This window comes from Nerophis lumbriciformis, linkage group LG05 (genome assembly GCF_033978685.3).
Source record: "Nerophis lumbriciformis linkage group LG05, RoL_Nlum_v2.1, whole genome shotgun sequence".
Lineage (NCBI taxonomy): Eukaryota > Metazoa > Chordata > Actinopteri > Syngnathiformes > Syngnathidae > Nerophis > Nerophis lumbriciformis.
The window spans coordinates 20,877,316-20,903,199 of NC_084552.2; the positions used below are offsets into that span (position 1 = coordinate 20,877,316).

At 40.3% G+C, this 25,884-nt stretch overlaps 1 protein-coding gene across 3 annotated transcripts in view; it reads right to left on the reverse strand.

The window, feature by feature from the left end:
• Positions 1-2,513: 2,513 nt before the first annotated feature.
• col4a6 (collagen, type IV, alpha 6) overlaps positions 2,514-25,884 on the reverse strand; it is a 174,088-nt gene continuing 150,717 nt past the window's right edge. For all 3 annotated transcript variants that reach the window (XM_061961131.2, XM_061961130.2, XM_061961129.2), the window contains 19 exons: positions 23,608-23,778; positions 23,395-23,538; positions 23,151-23,261; positions 18,312-18,493; positions 18,152-18,215; positions 17,991-18,065; positions 17,796-17,903; positions 17,620-17,727; positions 15,522-15,593; positions 15,289-15,408; positions 15,103-15,219; positions 14,873-15,034; positions 14,685-14,783; positions 14,448-14,600; positions 14,204-14,320; positions 13,940-14,131; positions 13,685-13,856; positions 4,826-4,940; positions 2,514-4,766 (listed from right to left, as the gene is read on the reverse strand). In XM_061961131.2, coding sequence (XP_061817115.1) covers positions 4,506-4,766; positions 4,826-4,940; positions 13,685-13,856; positions 13,940-14,131; positions 14,204-14,320; positions 14,448-14,600; positions 14,685-14,783; positions 14,873-15,034; positions 15,103-15,219; positions 15,289-15,408; positions 15,522-15,593; positions 17,620-17,727; positions 17,796-17,903; positions 17,991-18,065; positions 18,152-18,215; positions 18,312-18,493; positions 23,151-23,261; positions 23,395-23,538; positions 23,608-23,778 — 2,543 coding nt within the window. In that variant the 3' untranslated portion in view covers positions 2,514-4,505. The remainder of the gene's footprint in view (positions 4,767-4,825; positions 4,941-13,684; positions 13,857-13,939; positions 14,132-14,203; positions 14,321-14,447; positions 14,601-14,684; positions 14,784-14,872; positions 15,035-15,102; positions 15,220-15,288; positions 15,409-15,521; positions 15,594-17,619; positions 17,728-17,795; positions 17,904-17,990; positions 18,066-18,151; positions 18,216-18,311; positions 18,494-23,150; positions 23,262-23,394; positions 23,539-23,607; positions 23,779-25,884) is intronic.

A 25,884-nucleotide genomic window follows, 5' to 3' on the forward strand; every position in this document is an offset into this window, starting at 1 on the left:
ACTCCTGCAAACATGACACACATGTTCTGGTCCTGTCCACGTCTGAAAGCCTACTGGATTAATATCTTTAAACATCTTGCAGATGCATTACATTTTAAATTGACACCATGTGCAGAATTGACTATTTTTGGAATCCCACCAAACTATCAAAAAATCAAGCAGACTTTTAAGGATAGTATCGCCTTTGCATCATTAATAGCTGCTAGAAGGATTTTTTTTGGAGTGGAAATCCCAGTTTGCCCCCAAGGCCTCCCTATGGCTTAAGGACCTCATGTTTTTCTTAGATTTAGAGAACATTCAATATAATCTGAGGGGTACACCAAAACAATTTGACTTGACCTGGGGCCGCATAATTAGTTACATATACTGTAAAAAAAAATTCCTATTTTTATGGTTAATTTACTCTAAATTTCTACTGTAATTTTTCTATTTTTTTTTAAATAGTTTATAAAACTGTAGAATTGAAGACATTATCTGTAAATAAACAATCCGCCTGTTATTTTAAGTAATATGCCAGTAATGACAAACTATGTATATTTAAAAATTTTTTACAGAAAAATACCAAATTAATTATACATAGCATTTTCTCTTTTCTTAAATTACTTTCAAATTCATGTAAAATTACAGTAATTATCTTTCATTAAATATGTAGCTTGTTATATAAAAGTCTATGTCCATACTAACAATCTAACACAGGGGTGTCAAACTCAAATACAGAGTGGGTCAAAATTTAAAACTGAACAAAGCCGCGGGCCAAGGTTGAACAAATTAACCTTTAACGTACTCTACGAGCTATTGTCATGTCCGCTTTTCATCCATTCTAACATCGTTCAGACCAAGATATGTGCGGCTTCTGTACGCACACACGAGCGAATGCAACGCATACTTCATCAACAGCGATACAGGTTACACCGAGGGTGCCAGTATAAAAAACTTTAACACTGTTAGAAATATACGCCACACTGTGAATCCACACCAAACACATTTCGGGAGAACATCCGCACCGTAACACAACATAAACACAACAGAACAAATACCCAGAATCCGTTGTAGCACTAACTCTTCCGTGACGCTACAAAATACACCCCCGCTACCACCAAACCTCTCCCCTACACACACACACCTTGTAGCGTCCCGGAAGAGTTAGTGCTGCAAAGGGTTCTGGTTTGGTGTGGATTCACAGTGTGGCGTATATTTCTAACAGAGCTAAAGTTTTTTGTTCGGCTACCCTCAGTGTAACCTGTATCGCTGTTGATGAAGTATGTGTTGCATTCTAATGTGTGTGCGTGCAGAAGCCGCGCATGTTATGTGACTGGGCCAGCGCTGGCTGGCTGGCTCCAGCTTTAGTGTTAATTTGATATCGCCTCAAGGGCCAAGTGAAATTACACGGCGGGGCCAAATTTGGCCCGCGGGCCAGAGTTTGACACTCATGCTGTAGAATAAAGGTATTTTTCTGCAGAACTGTTTGCATCGTCACTTTATTAAAGGTGGTTGATCTTAACAATTCAGAAAAAATCTGTAAAATAATGGTATTTTTCTGTGGAACTGCCAGCATTGTCACTTCATTAAAGGTGTTTGATCGTAATGATTTGGAAAATCTCTGTAGAATAAAGGTATTTTTCTGCAGGACTGTTTGCATCATCACTTTATTAAAGGTGGTTGATCTTAATAATTTAGTAAACATCTGTAAAATTACGATATTTTTCCGCAAAACGTTTCATGAACGTTTCTGTAAATATGTTTTTGATCATTATTTGGTTTACAATGTTCTACTTTAATTTTATGGTTTTCGTTCGGCAGCCGTAGCAGATTTTTTTTTAACAGTGTAGCTAAATTAAAGACACTATAGGATGAATGTGACGCTCACTGTTGACAATGAACCTTTTCACTTACATCAACTCTTTTTTTTGTTGTTGTTTTTATTCAGTGACACGTCTCTGTATGTTTGTGATTTTTATTTTTGTTGCTACCTTTTTTTCCTCTTTTAGTCAGTTATTGTGATTCCTATCTGCTTGCGGTGAAGAGGAAGGCAGTCCAATGTAGGACAGGGGGTGGGTAGGGATTTTATTATTTTACTTTTATTATTTTTCTGTAATTTTTTGTATTCTTTTTTTGTAAAAAAAAAAAAAAAAATAAAAAGTGTCTGTTTTCTCAGTACCTGTATTATGATTTTCCTATCAAATGAATAAACAAATATTATTAAAAAAAAAAAAAAGAAGTGAGAAATTCCTCTGTTGCAACTGAAAACATGACATTTACAATACAAACAGGAACAAATGAGTGAAAATATAACATTTTCATAAGTAATGAAACAGTTGATGATCATGTTTTGTGATTAAGTCGTAGTAATTATGCAGGAAAGTGACATTTTTGGATAATTGATAAATATACAAAGATTCAGTATCAAGGGGCATGATTTTACAGTTTTAATTTGGTTTTAGTTCAGCACACAGCATTGATCTCTTCAACACATAACACTCTGTATTTTCTGCAAGCATACAAACATGAGGATCATACATACAACATATTTTATTTCAAAATCCACCTCAACTGTATCAGATCAAGTCATTCTTCAGTAAAGGAATTTTTTGTTGTTTTGGTCCTCTTTTAGGAAAACCACATTTATTTTTTCAGAATTGCTGGCACTGAATGCATCACTTTTTTTTTTAACCAACCATATAAAACAAATCTTTTTTCCTGTCTAAAATTAATATAAGCATATTTGCCCGACCATTCCCTGCATCCCGGTAAATAAAAAGAGGAGCTAGTATCATGATTTAGATAAAATAATTACATTCTAAATACAAACAAATGCAGGAAAAGCATTGTGGTTGCAGTGGTTTCAAATCCCAAAGTAGATTTTACTAGCCAGAGGTCCATTTGACTCATGTGTTTACTGTACTTGCAATGTTATTATAATGAAATAAACACACTTAAAAGCAGAAACTCATATTTCATCCACAGAAATGAATAGCAAATATAAACAAATGGAGAAAAAAAAAGCATTAGTGAGTATTCCAGAAAAAAGAAAAGAAGGGAAATACTATGTACAGCAATATTTAACATTTTATCAGACAGTGTGTAAAAGTAAAAAGGGTTTACAGCAAGGGTGTCCAAAATACGGGCAGAGGGCAATTTCTGACCCATAGCTTATTTTTTCAATGGCAATTGGCATATTCTGAAAATTTGAAAAACTCATTAATAATGAGATATTGGGTTTTTATAATAATTTGCTTTGTCGAGTATATTTTGTCCAGCTAGCTATATATTGACCTACAGTAAATGGATTGGTGTTAGCATCAATAATGTAGAAATCTTTCTGTATGCGGCCCTCGGAGGAAAAAGTTTGGACACCCCTGATTTCCAGAAATTAAAAGTCCGGGAAGTGGTTTGTTTGTCATCCATCCATCCATCTTCTTCCGCTTATCCAAGGTCGGGTCGCGGGGGCAGCAGCCTAAGCAGGGAAGCCCAGACGTCCCTCTCCCCAGCCACTTCGTCCAGCTCTTCCTGGGGGACCGCGAGGCGTTCCCAGGCCTGCCGGGAGACATAGTCTTCCCAACGTGTCCTGGGTCTTCCCCGTGGCCTCCTACCGGTCGGACGTGCCCTAAACACCTCCCTAGGGAGGCGTTCGGGTGGCATCCTGACCAGATGCCCGAACCACCTCATCTGGCTCCTCTCGATGTGGAGGAGCAGCGGCTTTACTTTGAACTCCCCACGGATGGTTTGTCATATTTATTCCAAAACATTGTCAGTGCAAAATATATGAAATGATGGCCTCATTCAAGTCATCCATAACTGGTGTTGGCTAGACGTGTAACGGATGTGTTGGAAAAAGTGCTGCTTTTATTTGACTCAATGCATGCGTGTTCATTTAGCACCTGAGGCGAGTTTGCCATAAATCTTTTCTGCCGTTACTATTTTGCAAAATAAGTTGCCCATGAAAACAAACAAAAAAAACTGTTGAAGAAGTGTGAAAAAAGTGAAAAAGTGCTGTGCGACAGAAACAAGTCAGGGCAAACTTCTCCCAAATAATACTGTTGCCACGTTGACATAAAAGCAATTCCGTATTCCTTTCTGTGTGGGCAGACTAATGAGGTGTGTCAGTTTACATGAATGACAGCCTTGTCACTAGGGGAAAAAATAGCTTTTAGAAGCAACGTAAACTATAAGGCACGCTACAAGTTTACTTTTGTTGCGGTTAAATGAGCTTTGAAACCTGAACAGACTCAGTTGATGCAGGCGCTGCGCGGCGCGGAACATGCTCCAAAGGAGAGGGGAATGGTAACAGGAGCAAAGACAATAAAAACAACACAAGGCACAAACAAACAATAGCACCATATTGTCAGTGATAATCTAGAGGAGAGTGGAAACCTTCTCTCTTGCCGTACTCCTCGTTTTTCCCCCTCAATAAACCATTCATTCCTACCACAAATAAAAACTTTCCTGAAGCAAAGGAGGCTTCTTTTCAGTCACATGTTCTTGGAAGATTTCCATCCATTCCTCTCCTACAAGACTTTGCTGCAGACTTGGCAGCGGCTGACTCTGGAGCGCTCCTGGCCTCCTTTCAGGGTCTCCTGGTCCGGCGAGTAGAAAAATTCGCGGTTGGGGTCCACCGTGGTCAGCCAGAAACTGTACTTGTTGGCGAAGTAATGGCAGGTTCCCTTGGCCCCGTTGCACTCGATGAACGGCGTCGCGCGGAAGTCCTCCAGGCACGAACCGGGGGACACCAGTGACTGACCGCCTCCCTCAGCCCCCGCCGCCGTGTGCTGCATTGACGATCACATTTTAAAATTCCTTATCAGTCCCTTTAAACCTCCTGACTTACCATAAGGAAGGAGTAGCCAATCCAGAGACTCCTCCAGCCAGGGGGGCAGGTAGGAATGGTCAAATCCTGGCTGTGAACCGATACCGCCTGAGATGGCGCCTCACAGACAGAACACCTGGACAAAAACGTTTCAAATATGAGTGAAGAGTCACACAAACATGCACAGCCTGATATTATATTCAAACAAAAGTGGGAAGATGATCTCAATATCACTATCCAAGATGAGATATGGGAACAAGCCTTAAATGACATTCACCATTGCTCAGTCAATGCTAAGTCACAGTGGATTCAATTCAAAGTTATACACAGGTTACACTACTCGAAGGTTAAGTTGCATACAATCTTTCCCCAAACCTCCACCTTGAGTGAAAGATGCAAGAGATCAGATGGCACACTTGCACACCAATTTTGGCTATGCCCTGAGATAAAAAATGTCTGGAGTTCGATTTTCAGATGGTATTCTCATGTACAAACTCTGTTTCCATATGAGTTGGGAAATTGTGTTCGATGTAAATATAAACGGAATACAATGATTTGCAAATCCTTTTCAACCCATATTCAGTTGAATATGCTACAAAAACTAGATATTTGATGTTCAAACTCATAAACTTTATTTTTTTTTGCAAATAATAAATAACTTAGAATTTCACGGCTGCAACACGTGCCAAAGTAGTTGGGAAAGGGCATGTTCACCACTGTGTTACATGGCCTTTCCTTTTAACAACACTCAGTAAACATTTGGGAACTGAGGAGACACATTTTTTAAGCTTCTCAGGTGGAATTCTTTACCATTCTTGCTTGATGTACAGCTTAAGTTGTTTAACAGTCCGGGGGTCTCCGTTGTGGTATTTTAGGCTTCATAATGCGCCACACATTTTCAATGGGAGACAGGTCTGGACTACAGGCAGGCCAGTCTAGTACCCGCACTCTTTTACTATGAAGCCACGTTGATGTAACACGTGGCTTGGCATTGTCTTGCTGAAATAAGCAGGGGCGTCCATGGTAACGTTGCTTGGATGGCAACATATGTTGCTCCAAAACCTGTATGTACCTTTCAGCATTAATGGTGCCTTCACAGATGTGTAAGTTACCCATGTCTTGGGCACTAATACACCCCCATACCATCACACATGCTGGCTTTTCAACTTTGCGCCTATAACAATCCGGATGGTTCTTTTCTTCTTTGGTCTGGAGGACACGACGTCCACAGTTTCCAAAAACAATTTGAAATGTGGACTCGTCAGACCACAGAACACTTTTCCACTTTGTATCAGTCCATCTTAGATGAGCTCAGGCCCAGCGAAGCCTACGGCGTTTCTGGGTGTTGTTGATAAACGGTTTTCGCCTTGCATAGGAGAGTTTTAACTTGCACTTACAGATGTAGCGACCAACTGTAGTTACTGACAGTGGGTTTCTGAAGTGTTCCTGAGCCCATGTGGTGATATCCTTTACACACTGATGTCGCTTGTTGATGCAGTACAGCCTGAGGGATCGAAGGTCACGGGCTTAGCTGCTTACGTGCAGTGATTTCTCCAGATTCTCTGAACCCTTTGACGATATTACGGACCGTAGATGGTGAAATCCCTAAATTCCTTGCAATAGCTGGTTGAGAAAGGTTTTTCTTAAACTGTTCAACTATTTGCTCACGCATTTGTTGACAAAGTGGTGACCCTCGCCCCATCCTTGTTTGTGAATGACTGAGCATTTCATGGAATCTATTTTATACCCAATCATGGCACCCACCTGTTCCCAATTTGCCTGTTCACCTGTGGGATGTTCCAAATAAGTGTTTGATGAGCATTCCTCAACTTTATCAGTATTTATTGCCACCTTTCCCAACTTCTTCGTCACGTGTTTCTGGCATCAAATTCTAAAGTTAATGATTATTTGCAAAAAAAAAAAAAGTTTATCAGTTTGAACATCCAATATGTTGTCTTTGTAGCATATTCAACTGAATATGTGTTGAAAAGGATTTGCAAATCATTGTAATCCGTTTATATTTACATCTAACACAATTTCCCAACTCATATGGAAACGGGGTTTGTACTTAAATAAAGTAAACCTGGATCTTGACCCCTGAAACTGCTTTGCTTGGCATGTCTAACACTTTAGGCAAGATGGGTCGGAATGATAGCACAGTGGTGGCCTATGGTATGGACATAGCAAAGAGATGCATTTTGAGAGTGTGGAAATCTGACTCGTCACCACCTATTTTTGAAGCCTGGTTGAGGGAGCTAGTGGGAATTCTCCACATTGAAAAACTGAGATATGAGATTTCTGGTAACTTAAATACATTTCGTGATGTGTGGAGACCTATTTTGGAATACCCCGAAACTGTAGTCAATAACCCTATCCCCCCCTAAGAAGTATATGTTTTGTCATACTTGATGTTAAAGTAAAGTTAAAGTACCAATGATTGTCATTCACACACTAGGTGCGGTGAAATTTGTCCTCTGCATTTGACTTATCCCCTTGTTCACCACCTGGGAGGTGAGGGGAGCAGTGAGCAGCAGCGGTGGCCGTGCCCGGTAATCATTTTTGGTGATTTAACCCCCAATTCCGAGTGTCAAGCAGGGAGGTAATGGGTCACATTTTTATAGTCTTTGGTAAGACTTGGCCAGGGTTTGAACTCACAACCAACCGATCTCAGGGCGGACACTCTAACCACTAGGCCATGTGATTGATGAAAATGTTTTTATATGTTATAATCTGTGTAAAAAACTTCTTCATTCATTATTTTTATTTTCATATTTAATTTATTTACTTTATTATATGTGTATAGGTTTGTATTAAGAAAACTGACAATACAAATACTTTGGGGGAAAAAAACCCCCAACATTGATTTAACGTCGTCAAAAAGCATGTTGTTTTAACGATGTATATGTGTTGTAAAATATTCATTAGGAAATGATCAAATTTCAATGTTAAATCAACGTCAGATCACAACATTGATTAAACGTCCCAAAAAAAATATGAGTGAGGAGTGTTGCAGATGAGGGGCCGTTAGGGACATTATTCAGAATTACCTCTTACATACACTACTGAAATGCTCTCACACAAACAACTGAAATCTTTTTCTTTTATACACACTACTGAAACACTCTTATAAACACTACTGAAATGCTCTTACATACACTACTGAAATGCTCTCACATAAAAAACTGAAATGTTTTTCTTTTATACACACTACTGAAACTCTTATAAACACTACTGAAATGCTCTTACAAACACTACTGAAATGCTCTCACATAAACAACTGAAATGTTTTTCTTTTATACACACTACTGAAACACTCTTATAAACACTACTGAAATGCTCTTACATACACTACTGAAATGCTCTTATAAATACTACTGAAACACTCTTATAAACACTACTGAAACGCTCTTACATACACTACTGAAACACTCTTATAAACACTACTGAAATGCTCTTACATACACTACTGAAACACTCTTATATACACTACTGAAATGCTCTTACATACACTACTGAAACACTCTTATAAACACTACTGAAATGCTCTTACATACACTACTGAAACACTCTTATAAACACTACTGAAATGCTCTTACATACACTACTGAAACACTCTTATAAACACCACTGAAACACTCTTATAAACACTACTGAAACATTCTTACATACACTACTGAAACACTCTTATAAACACTACTGAAACATTCTTACATACACTACTGAAACACTCTTATAAACACTACTGAAATGTTTTTGTCTCACGCACACACACACACGCACACACACCTGGAATTATTTTTCACTAGTATGTATAAACGGATTTCACCTGTGTGTGTGTGTGTGTGTGTGTGCTTTTTACACGTCCGTGTGAGAGACAACAATTTCAGTAGTATGTGTGCAAAGATTTCAGTTATGTGTATGAGCGCATCTTACCAGTGTGTATGCAAGCATTTTACCAGTGTGTGTAAGAGCATCTTACTAGTGTGTGTGAGCGATGTTGCATTCCGGTTCCGGTCACCAATAATCCCCGCCCCTTTTCAGACAAGTTTTTTTTTCTTTTTTTTTTAAAGCCAAGTTGTTGACAAAATGTCTGCCGACAAGTAGCTTAACCGAGGCGGGAGCTCCACTTCATAATTTGAGGGCTTCAGCGGAGAATATAAGAACACTTTCAATGCAACAAGGGTCGGGCTGCCGCCGTTTGTCGCCCCTGCAGGACGCGGCACCTGAGCGGCCACACAGGTGCCTTTCTCCTCCCGACAGCCAAGCAGCCTGGAGCAAATGTTACCTTGCGAGTTTACACTGCAGCATCATCAAGTGCAACGTTTCAGTTCATGGACATCGAAGCAAGAGGAGGAAAAGGTAATTAGACATTATTTATTTCTAAATGATTGTTGAATCCCTCGAAATGTAAGGCGACATGGCATTGTAGTGCGCTACAATGGTAACATGTCGTAATGTGAGTCACGTCGTGGTACGTCAGTAGCTAATCAAATACTAATGATAATGGATTACAATTATTTATCGTTTTTCTATCGACTTGATAAGGGGTCCCCAAACTACGGCCCGCGGGCCGGTTACGGTCCACCAAAGTCCAACATCTGGTCCGCTGGGGGAAAAAAAGTTGTATTATTATTTTCAATCTGTCTTTTCTAATCCATTTTTTGGTGTCCCCTAGCCGCTCAGGCAAATCATATTGTCTAAAAATGCATTTCCCTGTATGACTTATATTGTCTTGGCTGTTTTCATGTGATCTGATTGTTACATTCTTATTCCAGAGTCACCACACAGCTGCGTGACCATTTCAACAAGGACATAATAAACAACCTCTGGATTCATGGAATTTCTCTGCACACAAATATATTAATTGGAATATTCAATCAATTTCACATAAACATATTAAATATCCTTTTTTTTTTGCTCAAAAAAGGTTCCTTATGCCTCATTGGCGTTTCTAGGCCTGTTTTAGGGGGGCTCAAATACATGCCGACATATTCATTATAAAGTGGCCCGAATATGAGTTTAAATAAATAATTATATAACCTGTCATTATTCACTGTTTCCCCTCACTTCATAGCGTAAGGTAGAGCCCCTTTAATGTGTCGGTATCCAATCCATTCCACTTGTTCATATAGAAAATGCCCACATCGCTCAAAATCCAGTCCGCATATTCTTTGCGACCTTGCATATATATATATATATATATATATATATATATATATATATAAATATATATATATATATATATATATATATATAAGAAAAACCCAGACACCATCTTTGTAGTCATTTTTCTCCTGCGTGGACTTCCGTCTTCCTTTACAATGAGTGAAGCTGCACGAAACCTTGTGTCTGCAATTGTAAATAATTTAGTTTTTAAGTTTTGTGTTTCTGGTAGAGTCTATATAAAGTAATATACATTATCCTATTGTTAAAATAATGAAAAAAACATCATTAAATATATTTGTTTTATTGTATTGTATTTTCAGAGGGAGGAAAAACCAAGACATTTAATATCAAATGTAAAATTAATAAATACATAAAAAGAAAAAGAAAAACAATGGTTAAAAGCCATTGTCCCGGGGAGCATTTAATTTCGTCACGTGCATTTTTTTTACCGTCCCCGGGACTACGTTAATCTCAAGCCCTGGAAGTTACATTTTATTGTTTGCATTATTTGTTTCAGCATTGCACTTTGAAGATGATCCCTCAACTCTTTGACAGCTTTGGCTCTTTTTCAGATCAGCAGACGGACTCTAAGTCTTTCTTATTTACAGTATATATAAACCTTTCTCATTTCTATTCAGACTTCCATATATATTTAATTTCCTTATCGGCTTGCCATAATATATATATATATATATATATATATATATATATATATTATATATAAGCCAAATTATCCCGATCCAGATATTATTTTAATTCAAGTAACTAAGTAATATTTCCAGGGCTTTAATTTACAACCATTTTAGTCACATATGTGCCCAAAATGTAATCTGTGCAACTTCAAAATATTTGGGAACAAACAATTATTGTATTGTGAGCTAAAGTGGTGGCATTAGCCTCTATGTTGTGAAGTAATATCATAGAGGCTAATGCCATGACTTTCATTGTGTTTCAGTGTATCTTGAAGGATCATGCAAGTAATTGTTTCTTGTTGATGCTGTAAACAAAATATCACTGTGCAAAGCCATGTTTGTTGTTGTACTGAACACAGATTGAAAATAAACCGACTGAAATAATAATAATAACAATGAATTATTTATAAGTCTTTGTTAGCCGTTTGTGAAGTGTTTTGCTCGTGCGCTACGTTCGCTCGCATCCTGTGCATCTCCTGGGGGCTAAGCCCCCCCTGTCCTTAAAAGCTAGTGACGCCCCTGTTATGCCTTATTATTTATATGCTTTTCAATGCTTCTTGTAGTCAGACAATATATATTGTTTGTCTAAAATTATAGTTTAAGTTAATGTGTTAATATTTACACCTAGCCTAAATACAATAATCATAAGACAAAAAAATTGTGTAGCACAAACATTTGGGACAAGTTTGGGGAGATTTTGACAAAGTGTGTGTGATGGTGGGGGCTGGATGACATTACTCGTCAGAACATAAAATAACTTAAAAACCTCAACGGTAGAAACATAAATGTTTACAGCACAAACATATTGCAGTGTTATTTTGATATTTGCAATAATAAAGTGGGCAACTTCATATATGTCTGTATAACAGGTTCCTTTATTTATTTTTTACAAAATGTTAATTCGCAGAATACACTGCACAAGAGAAGAAAACATTTTAACAAACCTTATATATCACATATTGTTCACTGAATAAAGTGCAGAATTGAAGTGAAAATGTCTATTCCATAGTTGCCATCATTTTCAAGTGGGTTCATTTGTTGAAAAATGTTCATTGTTGTCTCATTAATGTTTACATCTATGTCTGGAATTACACACCGACAAGTATTGAAAGCATATGAATAATAAGACATAAGGAACCTTTCTGAGCCAAAAAAGGTTGTTTTCAACACACTGTTGAAAATAATAATCACAATGTTTCTATGTGAAATTGATTGAATATTCCAATTAATATATTTGTGTGCAGAGAAGTTCCATGAATCCAGAGGTTGTTTATTATGTCCTTGTTGAAATGGCCACGCAGCTGTGTGGTGACTCTGGAATAAGAATGAAACAATCAGATCACATGAAAACAGCCAAGACAATATAATTCATACAGGGAAATGCATTTTTAGACAATATGATTTGCCTGAGCGGCTAGGGGACACCAAAAAATGGATTAGAAAAGACAGATTGAAAATAATAATACAACTTTTTTTTTCTCCAGCGGACCAGATGTTGGACTTTGGTGGACCGTAACCGGCCCGCGGGCCGTAGTTTGGGGACCCCTTATCAAGTCGATAGAAAAACGATAAATAATTGTAATCCATTATCATTAGTATTTGATTAGCTACTAACGTACCACGACGTGACTCACATTACGACATGTTACCATTGTAGCGCACTACAATGCCATGTCGCCTTACATTTCGAGGGATTCAACAATCATTTAGAAATAAATAATGTCTAATTACCTTTTCCTCCTCTTGCTTCGATGTCCATGAACTGAAACGTTGCACTTGATGATGCTGCAGTGTAAACTCGCAAGGTAACATTTGCTCCAGGCTGCTTGGCTGTCGGGAGGAGAAAGGCACCTGTGTGGCCGCTCAGGTGCCGCGTCCTGCAGGGGCGACAAACGGCGGCAGCCCGACCCTTGTTGCATTGAAAGTGTTCTTATATTCTCCGCTGAAGCCCTCAAATTATGAAGTGGAGCTCCCGCCTCGGTTAAGCTACTTGTCGGCAGACATTTTGTCAACAACTTGGCTTTAAAAAAGAAAGAAAAAAAAACTTGTCTGAAAGGGGCGGGGATTATTGGTGACCGGAACCGGAATGCAACATCGCTCACACACACTAGTAAGATGCTCTTATACACACTGGTAAAATGCTTGCATACACACTGGTAAGATGCGCTCATACACATAACTGAAATCTTTGCACACATACTACTGAAATTGTTGTCTCTCACACGGACGTGTAAAAAGCACACACACACACAGGTGAAATCCGTTTATGCATACTAGTGAAAAATAATTCCAGGTGTGTGTGCGTGTGTGTGTGTGCGTGAGACAAAAACATTTCAGTAGTGTTTATAAGAGTGTTTCAGTAGTGTATGTAAGAATGTTTCAGTAGTGTTTATAAGAGTGTTTCAGTAGTGTATGTAAGAATGTTTCAGTAGTGTTTATAAGAGTGTTTCAGTGGTGTTTATAAGAGTGTTTCAGTAGTGTATGTAAGAGCATTTCAGTAGTGTTTATAAGAGTGTTTCAGTAGTGTATGTAAGAGCATTTCAGTAGTGTTTATAAGAGTGTTTCAGTAGTGTATGTAAGAGCATTTCAGTAGTGTTTATAAGAGTGTTTCAGTAGTGTATGTAAGAGCATTTCAGTAGTGTTTATAAGAGTGTTTCAGTAGTGTATGTAAGAGTGTTTCAGTAGTGTTTATAAGAGTGTTTCAGTAGTATTTATAAGAGCATTTCAGTAGTGTATGTAAGAGCATTTCAGTAGTGTTTATAAGAGTGTTTCAGTAGTGTGTATAAAAGAAAACATTTCAGTTGTTTATGTGAGAGCATTTCAGTAGTGTATGTAAGAGCATTTTAGTAGTGTTTATAAGAGTGTTTCAGTAGTGTGTATAAAAGAAAAAGATTTCAGTTGTTTGTGTCAGAGCATTTCAGTAGTGTATGTAAGAGGTAATTCTGAATAATGTCCCTAACGGCCCCTCATAGTTGCATATCAAACATTCACATGCAGAGCCGAAACAGGAATCGGTCAGTACCTGCTGATGTAAGATCGTATCTGATTCTGGGCTACGGGCATCATGGGAATGGGCGCAGTTGTGGAGAGCCAGTAGGATTTGTCATTGCGGCTCGCATAGTAGCACACCTCGTTAGGAGAGCAGTAGAGGAAAGGGATGGTGCTAAACCTGGGGAGGCAGGACCCTGGCTGACCTGGAGACACAAAGATCCAGCAATTCGATGTTTTAAAAAGTGACAAGACAAAGACCCCCGTCTCATTCAGCATGTTGTCATACCGAGGTCCTGGTTGTGTGCCTTTTCCTGACCCTCCACGTACAGCAGACTGTACCCGTCCCACAGCTTGGCCATGCCTTGAGGACACATTGGAACCTGAGCGTTCTGGCTGTGCTTCACCAGAGTGTAGCCAATACTGATGCTCCGTCCCAAAGTCCCGGGATTGCCGGGCCGACCGACACCACCGGGAAGGCCTGAGGATAAAGAAGAATATTGTGTAGCACAGGTCCTACGTAAAGTGAAGAACAAACAAACAAACAACACACCTTGATCTCCACTGGCTCCAGGGAAACCAGGAGGACCAGGGTCACCAATTGGTCCTGGACGACCACCAGAACCTGGCCTGCCCAGTTTACCAGCAGAACCTGGCCGACCCTTTGGACCTGAGACGAGAAGCACTTTGAGTTAACTTAAAATTTAAAAGTGCAGATGTGTTTGATTTTGAAAAACTTTCTTATCATTAGTGTCAAATTAAATAATAATTTTTGAAAAAATATTGCCACTATGTACCTGAACGTCCAGGCAATCCAGGCTGACCAGGCTCTCCACTGAAGCCAGGAGTTCCAGGTTCACCTGGAACGCCGGGATCTCCAAATGATCGTTCATAAGTTTCAGGTATCCTTGAGATTGTGTCACCACGCCGACCCTTAGGACCCGCAGGGCCTGAGCAGGGAGGTAAACATATGTTTTATAATAATGGATAAAGTCACATTTGTTCCTCATATAAAACGACTGAAGTCCTCCCACCTTGGAATCCCTTGGCTCCTTTGCCTCCATAGTAACCAGAGTCACCAGGAAAACCTTTGAGACCTGGACTGCCGCTGATACCACTATCTCCTTGTAGTCCTAAACATTATATTGAATGGTTTAAAAGAAACCCAAGTGAAAAGCATTGAACAATAAAGGAACAATCTTAATGTGAAGCCCAGCTGTACCTTTGAAGCCAGGACTTCCTGGGAGTCCGGGGCCTCCAGGAAACCCTGGTTCTCCCTTCCTGCCAGGATTTCCAGGAAAGCCAGGGACCCCAGGATCACCTCGATCCCCCTGGTCCGTGCCTGGCCCAGGTGGACCAGGAGGCCCTGGAGGACCAGACATGCCTGGAGAAGAGTAGAGATTAAAGGTAAAGGAAGACAAGGAGTTTAACAAAATAGAAAGGCGTACTTACCATACTCTCCATCTAGTCCTGGGAGGCCAGGATCTCCCGTTGGTCCAGGAATGTCTGAGCCACCTGATGGACCAGGTAGGCCGGATCGACCGGGAAATCCCGAAGGTCCCTGACCACCTGACCACACCTAATTTGATTAATTTGACTTTCGACACATTTAATACTCTGTCTTTGAGACTGTCTCACCTGACTCTCCTCTCTCTCCCTTCTGTCCTGGGAAGCCTGGTCCTCCAGGGTAGGAGACACCTCTCTCGCCCTTTGAACCCGGAATGCCAGGGTTACCGGATCGACTTCCTCCACTCACACCTGCAACCAGAAGTAAACCCTTCTGGATTGTTTGCATAAGAAAAAACACGACATGGACACACTTGTCCTTTAGCTTTCTGTTCTTGTCCTAATTCAATTTAAAACCTAATTACCAGGCGTTCCAGGGAGGCCTTTTGGTCCACGAAGGCCATTAAGTCCATCCAAACCGGGAGGTCCAGGAAGACCTGCAAAAACACAACAACGGTGTGTCACGCTGTCGCCTTAATGCTTACCTGGGTTGAAGCCCATGGGCCCCCACCCAATCAGGGTCCCCCGATTTTGACGACGAAATGCAATGATTGGTGTTCATAGCTGTCAATCACAGACAGCTCTACTTGGAGTAGCGATTGTGTACTCTCTCTCGGCTGCGTTGTTTTTTCTTACTGCTCCGAACGGGGTACGAACTACTACTACTACTACTACTACTACTGAGCTAAAAGCACAGGGAATCTCCCAGATTACACTCGCACAGATGTGCATGCGCCCGAAGCAAAGGAGATGTATTCATGAACAAAATAATCTTTAAATTGGATAATATGTTTGCATTGTTGCTGTTCTGGTGAGTAAAATCATGGATTTTTATTTTATAAAACTGTGTTTTCGGGGCTGGGGGATTGTTAAGGTTTGGGGGGGTTGTGAAAGTTTGGGGAGCTCATACCCAGACCCAAACCCTAATCTATACGGACATATAGTCAACAAATTATTAAAGTATTTAAATCTATGACGGGGGGGGTGCTTATATTTTGAACGGTGCAGCTATTATGGACTTTATGGTGTTGGTTGTAAAGGATCAGGAAAGCCACTGATCAATTGTATGTCAGTTAAGCTATTCAATGAAATAATACTCCGCCAATCAAATCGGTACATTCCAGCTACCACACATACAGAGACAGACGAAAGAGCAGCCGAAAAGGAAAGTGAATGACATGCACGGAAGAAAAAAATGACAGAGAAAAAAAAAGAGTAATGAGAGGCAGATACGAATGAGACATAGAAGAAGAGACAGGACAAAGAGACAAGTGAGTCGAAGGCAACGGAAATATAAACAACATGTCGTTGTCTAAAGAACAGTGAAAATAAAGCTATGAACCCAGAGAAGAGAAGACACTCATTCGTGTTCATTCAAACCAGGCGGTCTCATACGTTCATGGACTGTGGCGCTCGTACAACGTGGCAATTTGTAATACCATTTATAATAGCCAAGGTACAGACCGCCCACCACGAGTGCCCCACCTTTCCCCCACCCAATGACCTGGACCTCGATAATCTGAGCCCTGACACAGTGAGCTGGCTGAGCGACATCGCCTAGCTGTCTCATACGAAAGAAGAAGAATATTATCTTGATCAGCCCCAAAATCAAAGCAGTTGTTTTGTATCCCGTTTTGGACATTTCTTGAAAGTTGCATTAAAAACTAAATAACCGACTAAGTAACTGACAAACCAACGACAAGGATGACATAACCTCCTGGCAGTGGTAATTACATATTTTTTAAAAAACCTATTTCATTTATTTTCATTTAAATTCTTTAAATGCAGTCTTTCTTTTACAAACCTAATTAAAGAGAAAATAAATAATTGTAGGAATAAATATAAACATATTTCTGACTTCACAAATTCTCGAATCTGATTAGACAGTCAGTTATTGACTATACATAAGGTATATCACACACCTAATCATAACCTACTTTACAGCATACCTGTCAACAAAGTGTGCTGTACATTTTCTTCAACTGTACCTATTCAAATCAGGCATTCCACAAGAGAAGATTTGGTAAAAAATTCCAATCTGCACAAATGTCTTTATTTGTATTTTTTAACACAAGATAAGATGAGAAAATAGATGAACAAATTAATTATTATATACGTATAATGTCCCGCTGGTTAGTAACTTTAAAAACCTTTTTTTTGGAAGAGTTGTGAACGCAGCACGCTGGGACGAATGTCCGCGTGTGCCCAATACAAACGAGGCAGCCAGCCATAGATGGAAGAAAACTCTTCATGGCAACGCTGCTGTAACTTTCACTCATTGAGAAATGTTACATCAAGCCCGGTTGATGTCCCACCCCCGAGGTCCATATACTACACCGTGATTGGTAGGTTCGTTCAGCTCCGCTAAGAATAAACTTTCATATTAAGGTGGGGGGTCACAAAATATCGTCGGCCCGCGAGCTGTGAGTTTGAGACCCACGTAATACACAGTTTTTGTCTTACCTTTGGGTCCAGGACCTGCAGGACCTCCGGGCGGACCAGGGGTCCCATCTGGCCCGCTTCTACCGGGGTATCCCGACTGACCTTTTGGTCCAGGAAAGCCAGGGGAACCTGCCAACAGGATGATACATATTTAGTTGCTCCATGTGACTCAAATAAATCGCCAGCTGATGTCTAACCCATTATTCCAGGACGTCCAGCTTCTCCAAGCCCTCCCTTTTCTCCAGGGAAACCGGGACTTCCAGGAGTACCATCATTACCAGGAGCGCCATTGCTGCTACGTCCACCTTGAGGGGAGACAAATGGATTCAAAGTTTGTCGGACGCACCTTCCCCTCCTTTCATGTCTAGTGGTAATCTGACGAAAAGCTCTACCTGGAAATCCAGGTTCTCCGGGCTGCCCTTTGAGTCCTGGAGCACCGGGATAGCCATAAGAGTCTCCGGGCAGACCTGAGAAGTAAATGTAAGTTTAAATGCAAAGACATAATAAAAGAAAACATTACATGTTTTTGGGTGTGATTTAACATGTAACTTACCTTTGTTACCAGGGCGACCAGACTGCCCAGGGTTGCCAGGGAATCCGGGTCCTCCGTCATCTCCCTGTATAAAAAAAGTAAAATAATTATCAACAACACCAAAACCAGAAACTCACCACTTCATCTTGCTGCATGTTTATATTAGTTTGTCTTTTCTTACTCTTGGTCCAGCCATGCCAGGAAACCCCATGATTCCAGCTTCACCTTTAGGCCCAGGACCGCCCGGAAAGCCAGGCTGCCCGGGAAAACCTGGTTGTCCTGGCTGCCCTTTACTCTGCTCAGCGAAACCTGGAAGTCCAGGCAGACCCTGTCGACCAGGCAGGCCTGGCAGACCTTTGTCACCTGTGGACAAAAAAAAAAGAGTTGTACATGTTTGGAATTAAAAAATGAAAGACATGCGCATTTTGTTTGAAACCATTGCATTTGTATTTTTATGGAACTTTGTGATTTAAAATTGAACGGAATAATTTAGGTACTGTACTTGAATAATACTATTACAATTATATTTAGAGTGTCCACCTTGAGATCGGTAGGTCGTGAGCTCAAACCCTGGCCGAGTCATACCAAAGACTATAAAAATGGGACCCATTTCCTCCCTGCTTGGCACTCAGCATCAAGGGTTGGAATTGGGGGTTAAATCCCCAAAATGATTCCCGAGCGCGGCCACTGCTGCTGCTCACTGCTCTCCTCAACCCCCAGGGGGTGGAACAAGGGGATGGGTCAAATGCAGAAAGTAATTTCACCACATCTAGTGTGAGTGTGACTATTAGTGGTACTTTAACTTTAACATATACAATATGAAAAATTACTTAATTTTATAATATTGATGTTCACATCGAGAGTTGAACTGTTGTATTCCCAGTGTTGTGTTTCCGTTGTGTCATTAGAGCCAAATATGTGTGCGCTGTTGGCGCACACATGTTAGAATAATTATGTATAAGTTATCACACAACTCTTATGCTTAAAGGCCGTTGCTATAGTTATTAGCCTGCTGACCAACAGCATCTCTGTCTGGACTGGAGCCTGCAATGCCTCAGACTGTAAGTCTCTCCAGAGAGTGGTGAGGATGGCGGAAAAGATCATCAGGACTCCTCTTCCTCCTATCCAGGAGATCGCAAAAAGCCGCTGCCTGACCAGGGCTCAGAAAATCTGCAAAGACTACTCCCACCCCCACCAAGGACTGTTTTCACTGTTGGACTCTAGAAAGAGGTTCCGCAGCCTCCGAAGCAGAACCTCCAGGTTCTGTAACAGCTTCTTCCCTCAGGCCGTAAGACTCTTGAACGCATCATAATCAAATTATCCCCTCAACTCCCCCCAAAATGGATTAACTCGCTGGAATAAAAAAGACAATATAACATACATCCATAAACGTGGACGCATGTGAAAAAGTGCAATATATTTATCTGTACAGTAATCTATTTATTTATTTATATATATTTATTTATTTTATATATATATCAATATATTATTTATATATATTTATTTATTTATATATGCACCTTATTGCTTTTTTATCCTGCACTACCATGAGCTTATGTAACGAAATGTCGTTCTTATCTGTGCTGTAAAGTTCAAATTTGAATGACAATAAAAAGGAAGTCTAAGTCTAAGTCTATTATCTATTGTGGTCAAGTTGTACTGTTCTATCTGTGCAAAGGCACACAACTTATCTTCCACTGCAAGTTGTCTCGCAACAGCCGTTTCTGTCTTCCAGCCCGCTACGGACTTCAAGTACCTCAACGAAGATAAGACGACAACACGCAGACAAAGCAAAGCCAGAGCGAAATCTCGAGCTCAAGCACATTTGCATTCTGAGTAATCATGTATTGTGATACTGGGGCTGCCTGCATAATATGTGTGACCACTCCCTTTAGAGGCAGCCTCAGTGATGTTAACTGGGGAACTCCCGAATAAATAGAGGAGCACGTGGGACTGCCCCTCAGAGTGTGGTGGGAGGCTGTAAAAGAGTGTGCAGCCCCAAACGTTTCTCCTCATGAGAAAAATTGAACTCTGTCTCTGCCTGATTCCTTCTTCTTGTCTTGTTTAATAGATAGTTTGGTGTTTGAACCTGACAGCGGGCAATAAAATGGATAAAGAGTGTCAGATTGTGTTCCTCTGTCAAGCATTACTTTACATTACTTACTTACTAGACAACATTACTTACTGGAACTTTTACAGGAACTTTCCTATTTACCCAGATAAATAAAGTTCCTTCTGTGTTTCCACCAAACATTACCCGGGTAAATTTAGTTCTTCAGGAACTTTTTTTTAGTTCTTGCCATCTTGGTGGGACGTTTGGAATGTTCGTGGAACGTTTTATGGGGTGGGCTGTGCTGTCGAACGCTCATTGGTTGATCACAGTTGGGGACGTTACTAAAACGTATTTTTCGAACGCAGGACAACTTATTTCCCATTTCTTGTATATTCCTATTACAACAAACTTGACAACAGACAGAAAGAAGAAAAACGCAAGGACCTTTCGTAATGCAGGAACTTTTGTGGGGCGTCTTTTTGCGGAAGAACGCTGACCAGTGGAACTATCTTGCAGTAGCAACGACCTCAGCTGCTTACTACTCTGAGACTTTGTTGGATGAATGTGAAATGGAATGAAGGTAAATAACCTAAAATGTTAACTATTTACTTAATCTGAAATATCAACTATTTACTTTATTACATGTTTTTTTTCATGTGTACCAATGATTGTCACACACACACTAGGTATGGTGAAATTATCCGCTGCATTTGACCCATCACCCTTGATCACCCCCTGGGAGGTGAGGGGAGCAGTGAGCAGCAGCGGTGGCCACGCCTGGGAATAATTTTTGGTGATTTAACCCCCAATTCCAACCCTTGATGCTGAGTGCCAAGCAGGGAGGTAATGGGTCCCATTTTTATAGTCTTTGGTATGACTCGGCCGGGGTTTGAATTCACGACCTACCGATCTCAGGTTGTAAAAGTAGTCAGTGACACACCTTTTGCGTAGTTATTTGCCTCAACTCGAGTGAACAGAATGCTAATGCTCACAAGCTAATGCCAAAGTCGGCATGAGATAAACACTGACATTTATTATTTTTTAAATATTGTTATTTACAGTTGAAATGGACCAAAATGAATCTTCTGACCCTCATGAATTCATCATTTACTGAGAGGACAACTTTCTTTTTGTTGGTTACAAAAGCCTGATTTTCTATAAACAATTCGGTACTTTATCATTTTGTATATTATTGCTTTGTATTTAATTTAATTTATTTTTAGTAAAATAACTCAAATTTAATATTGTCTGTTTATTTACATGGTATCAGTAGAAATATACTAAACTCGTACGTCATCCCCATGATTTGTATAAACTACCCTGAACTGTGAAATACGGTGGAAACACAATCCACACACCTCTACAGAAACCTCTAGTTCTAAGAACTAGAGGTTCCAGGAACCTAAAGTTCCTGAACTTTTTGAGGAAAAGGGCCGAGCTCATTACTTGTAAAGTGAGATCTTCAAGTCACTGAAAGCTATTTTTTGTCAATCTAGTTACTACTGGTAAGCAGTGGTGTGCCGTCAGGGCCAGCAAGGCCTTCTCTGCTGGCCTAACATAACCAGAAATCATGATCATAATTAAAGACAAAAGTCATTTTTAATTTACTTTCCCTAAATATCTAAAAGTATTCATATTCTCTTCATGTCATATTATGCTCCTTCCAATGCTGTTGTTTTTAGCTTATAGAGTTTTTATCCATGCATCCATATCCAATCAAAATTCAGCTGGTTTATGTTGCCATGCTGTACGAAATCTGCCGGAGACCTTCAGAATCAACAATGCTGGCGTCCGTGAGCTGTAAGCGAACGGGACATACAGTGATAGACAGTTGCGATAGCCAATCAGATCATGAGTTGTTGTCAGTAAGGCCTTCTAGATGGCCTAAGGCAGATATGTAGAGATGTTATGAGCTAGGTAACATAAGAACTCCATTACCCAGCATGCCACAGTAGTAAAGAGCATGCGCAGCAGCCCCGTTTAGGTTGTTTAATGTAGACATGCCGGCAGCAGGATGTTTTTGATGAGCACGCTATGGAGTAAACTTTAAGAAGTCAGCCAACACGCCTCGTCTGCATCTTTTATGATCAGACAAGACAACACATATATTTGCAAGGCCATTTTCAAGAAGGATATTTAAAGAGAAACTACATCTTGTGAGACCATCTCGGCCAACACCGGAAGCTAGCTCAGCTGTCGATGAAATGTGAGTTCGGATATTTTATTTCTTTATTTTTACACGTTTAAAATGTTTTTTAAAATTCTGACAGTACCATATAAGATATGTTTTAATTGCTGATGCGGGTTTATTGATTTTTAAATGCGCCAGTGTGGTGGCATTTCTGACCTTTTGAACCATATTTTGTGTCTGTCGAAGTCTGGAGAGAGAGTCTGTCGAAAAGCATTAAGAATGTCTGCTCGTTTCTTTTTTTTCTATTTTTCTATTGAAGGAGCATATGTGGGTGAGAGTTGAATATATGGTCGGTCTGACCATTCTACAAAATGTTTTGATTGTTTATTATGGCTAAAGGATTCAAGGAGGTTGCAGAATAAACAGGTCCAAAACAACGGGACCTTGACACATGAGGAAAACACATAAATGGCCAAGTAGACCCAGCCTATGTATGATTCGCATGATTCTCGATTCATCCAACGTCTCCGGAGGACGTTGTCTGTTTGCATGACAATTCAATCCAACCTTGTACTATTTGATTATGGGTAAACAAAACTTTTGTACTAAATTCACTTTTGTTGCTGTTTAGGATTCGGACCTTCCACCACATAAAATAACCTGTTTTGTACAATGCCCAGCAGTGTGTAAATGTGTTTCTGTATAGTATTTGTCCAGCAATGGTGTGGTGACATCAATTATGGTATTTTGAGAGGTCATCTTTGAAGTCCGACATCACTGAAGGCCTAGGTGGGAAATGCACAGCCCGCCACTGCTGGTAAGAGGTAAAATTTTACCTCTGGCTCCAGGGAAGCCGGGTCGGCCGTTGGTTCCAGGGAATCCAGGGTCTCCTCTTGTCTGTGTAATTGAAACTGGAGGGCCCGGTGGACCAGACAGTCCTCGGTCACCTAAATAAGCAAAACATGGATATTTATATCTTGGTCGTTATGGGTCGTAATGGGATGAAGTGGATATCGGTGGTCCAACAGTAAATCTAAAAACCTAATGATTTTGAATTGTTTTCGGCTCTGGACACGCTACCTTTCGGTCCGGGGTATCCAGACCTGCCAGGAAGTCCATTTCTTCCAGGCTCCCCAGCCAGTCCTTTTCCTGCAGGAAATCCTGGTGTTCCAGGACGGCCTGAGAGTCCTGGGAAGCCCATAGCTCCTGGAAAACCTCTTTCACCTATGAAAAAAATGTGTTTGTTATCTTTAACTAATAGGGTGAAAGCAACAGAGGCTGGCTAGAGCATACCCTTCCTTCCCGGTATTCCTGGGAATCCTTCTCTGGTTCCTGGTCCTGCAGGCCCAGGGGGTCCCCTTTGCCCTGGTGAGCCTGGGGTGCCGGGTAGCCCTGAGGTACCCTTCATACCAGCAGGCCCTGGGAAGCCCGGGTCTCCTCGTTCACCCTTCCTACCAGGAAAACCTGGTGGAGAACGGAAGATGGAACATTATAATCACATTTCTATTGATATTTTATCTAAAATGTGATGATACTTTACAGGGCACATCTAGCAATTCAACTCACCTTTAAAATATGTTTTTTGCCTTGTGAATACACACCAAAAACACACATGAATTGTTATATGGTCTTAGTATGGCTGCAATTGCACTCTGATTGGTGGTAAAAGAGTATCATACTTTATATTTATTGATTGGGTATAGGCATTAAAATCATTTAAGGCCATTACAATTGAAAGTGCAATTCCAGACTGAATTAGCATGGAAGCCGACTAAATTCTATCATTTGATTCTTCAAAAAGAACTTTCAAGTCATCCAATGGCTGTCGTGGAGGGAATGTGATGAAAATGACCTTTAGTCCTTTTTAAGAATGAAGCTTCCAAATCAAGGAAATCAGCTTTCGTTGCCACACAAGCCTACTGCAGAGGATTATAAATGAACTTGTCAATGTGCTACAAGGGTTAGTGCTCGCTGTGAGAAGGAGCAGTCAAATTACTGGAAAGAAAATGTCCATGAAGGCTTTCCAGTCAAGTGACGTGCGGTCAGGGATTGCAGGCAAGGCACATTTTGATAGAACAACATGACGTGCATTTTTTCTAGGTTTCACTAAATGTTCACATTACCTGACATGGGGCAGAAACCAGAAATAGAGCTGCAAGCAGAGCCTATACCTCAGGTTTTGCAGTCTTTCATTAACTGGGTTGGATGGAGAGTTCCAATGCTTTTTCTTCGGCATGTCGACAATTACATGTTTGTAGAAACATGAATTCTACACCATGGCTTTCTATAGCAGTGTTTTTCAACCCTATTACAACACTAGTGTGCCGTGAGATACAGTCTGGTGTGCCGTGGGAGATTATCTAAATTCACCTGTTTGGGTTAAAAAAGTATTTTTTGCAAACCAGTAATTATAGTCTGCAAATGATGTGTTGTTGTTGAGTGTCGGTGCTGTCTAGAGCTCGGCAGAGTAACCGTGTAATACTCTTCCATATCAGTAGGTGGCAGCCGATTGCTAATTGCTTTGTAGATGTCGGAAACAGCAGGAGGCAGTTTGAAGGTAAAAAGGTGTCTAATGCTTAAACCAAAAATAAACAAACAGGTGAGTGCCCCTAAGAAAAGGCATTGAAGCTTAGGGAAGGCTATGCAGAACGAAACTAAAACTGAACTGGCTACAAAGTAAACAAAAACAGAATGCTGGACGACAGCAAAAACTTACTGCGGAGCAAAGACGCCGTCCACAATGTACATCTGAACATGACATGACAATCAACAATGTCCCCAGAAAGAAGGATAAAAACAACTGTTCTTGATTGCTAAAACAAAGTAGATGCGGGAAATATCGCTCAAAGGAAGACATGAAACTGCTACAGGAAAATACCAAAACAAAGAGGAAAAGCCACCAAAATAGGAGCGCACGACAAGAACTAAAACACTACACACAGGAAAACAGCAAAAAACTCCAAATAAGTCAGGGCGTGATGTGACAGGTGGTGACCGTAAACGTACTTTGAGACAAGAGCTATAGTGATGCAAGCTTGGTTATGGTTTAAAGTCATATCCAACAATTGCGACAACGACTTTTTACTGTCAACTGAGTTTCTTTTTTAGTGATTTCTGCTGGTGGTGTGCCTCCGGATTTTTTCAACGCAGAAAATGTGCCTTGGCTCAAAAAAGGTTGAAAAACACTGTTCTATAGCCTGTGTAATGTCTGTAACATCAGGCTGGCCTCACTAGCCTTGCTAATCAAACAATAAACGGTGAAAACATTTGACACTACGCACAGCACTATGGCTCACAGGTGCTTGTTGCTGCCGTCTTTCTACAGGGATGAACATCTCAAATAAAAGAAAATAAGGATGACTTTTACAACAAAGAAACATACCTTTTACTGGAGAAGGATAATGTCCTCTTATCAATACTCTGCGTCTGGGACTGTATTAGCCTCCTCTGAACTCTCTACCTGAAAATCTTTCCTATGATGCCATCATTGGTTCACGCTGTAGTTATTTACTAAATGATATAGTCGCACACCAGTTAGCTGCATGGACTACATATACAAAAAAAAATAAG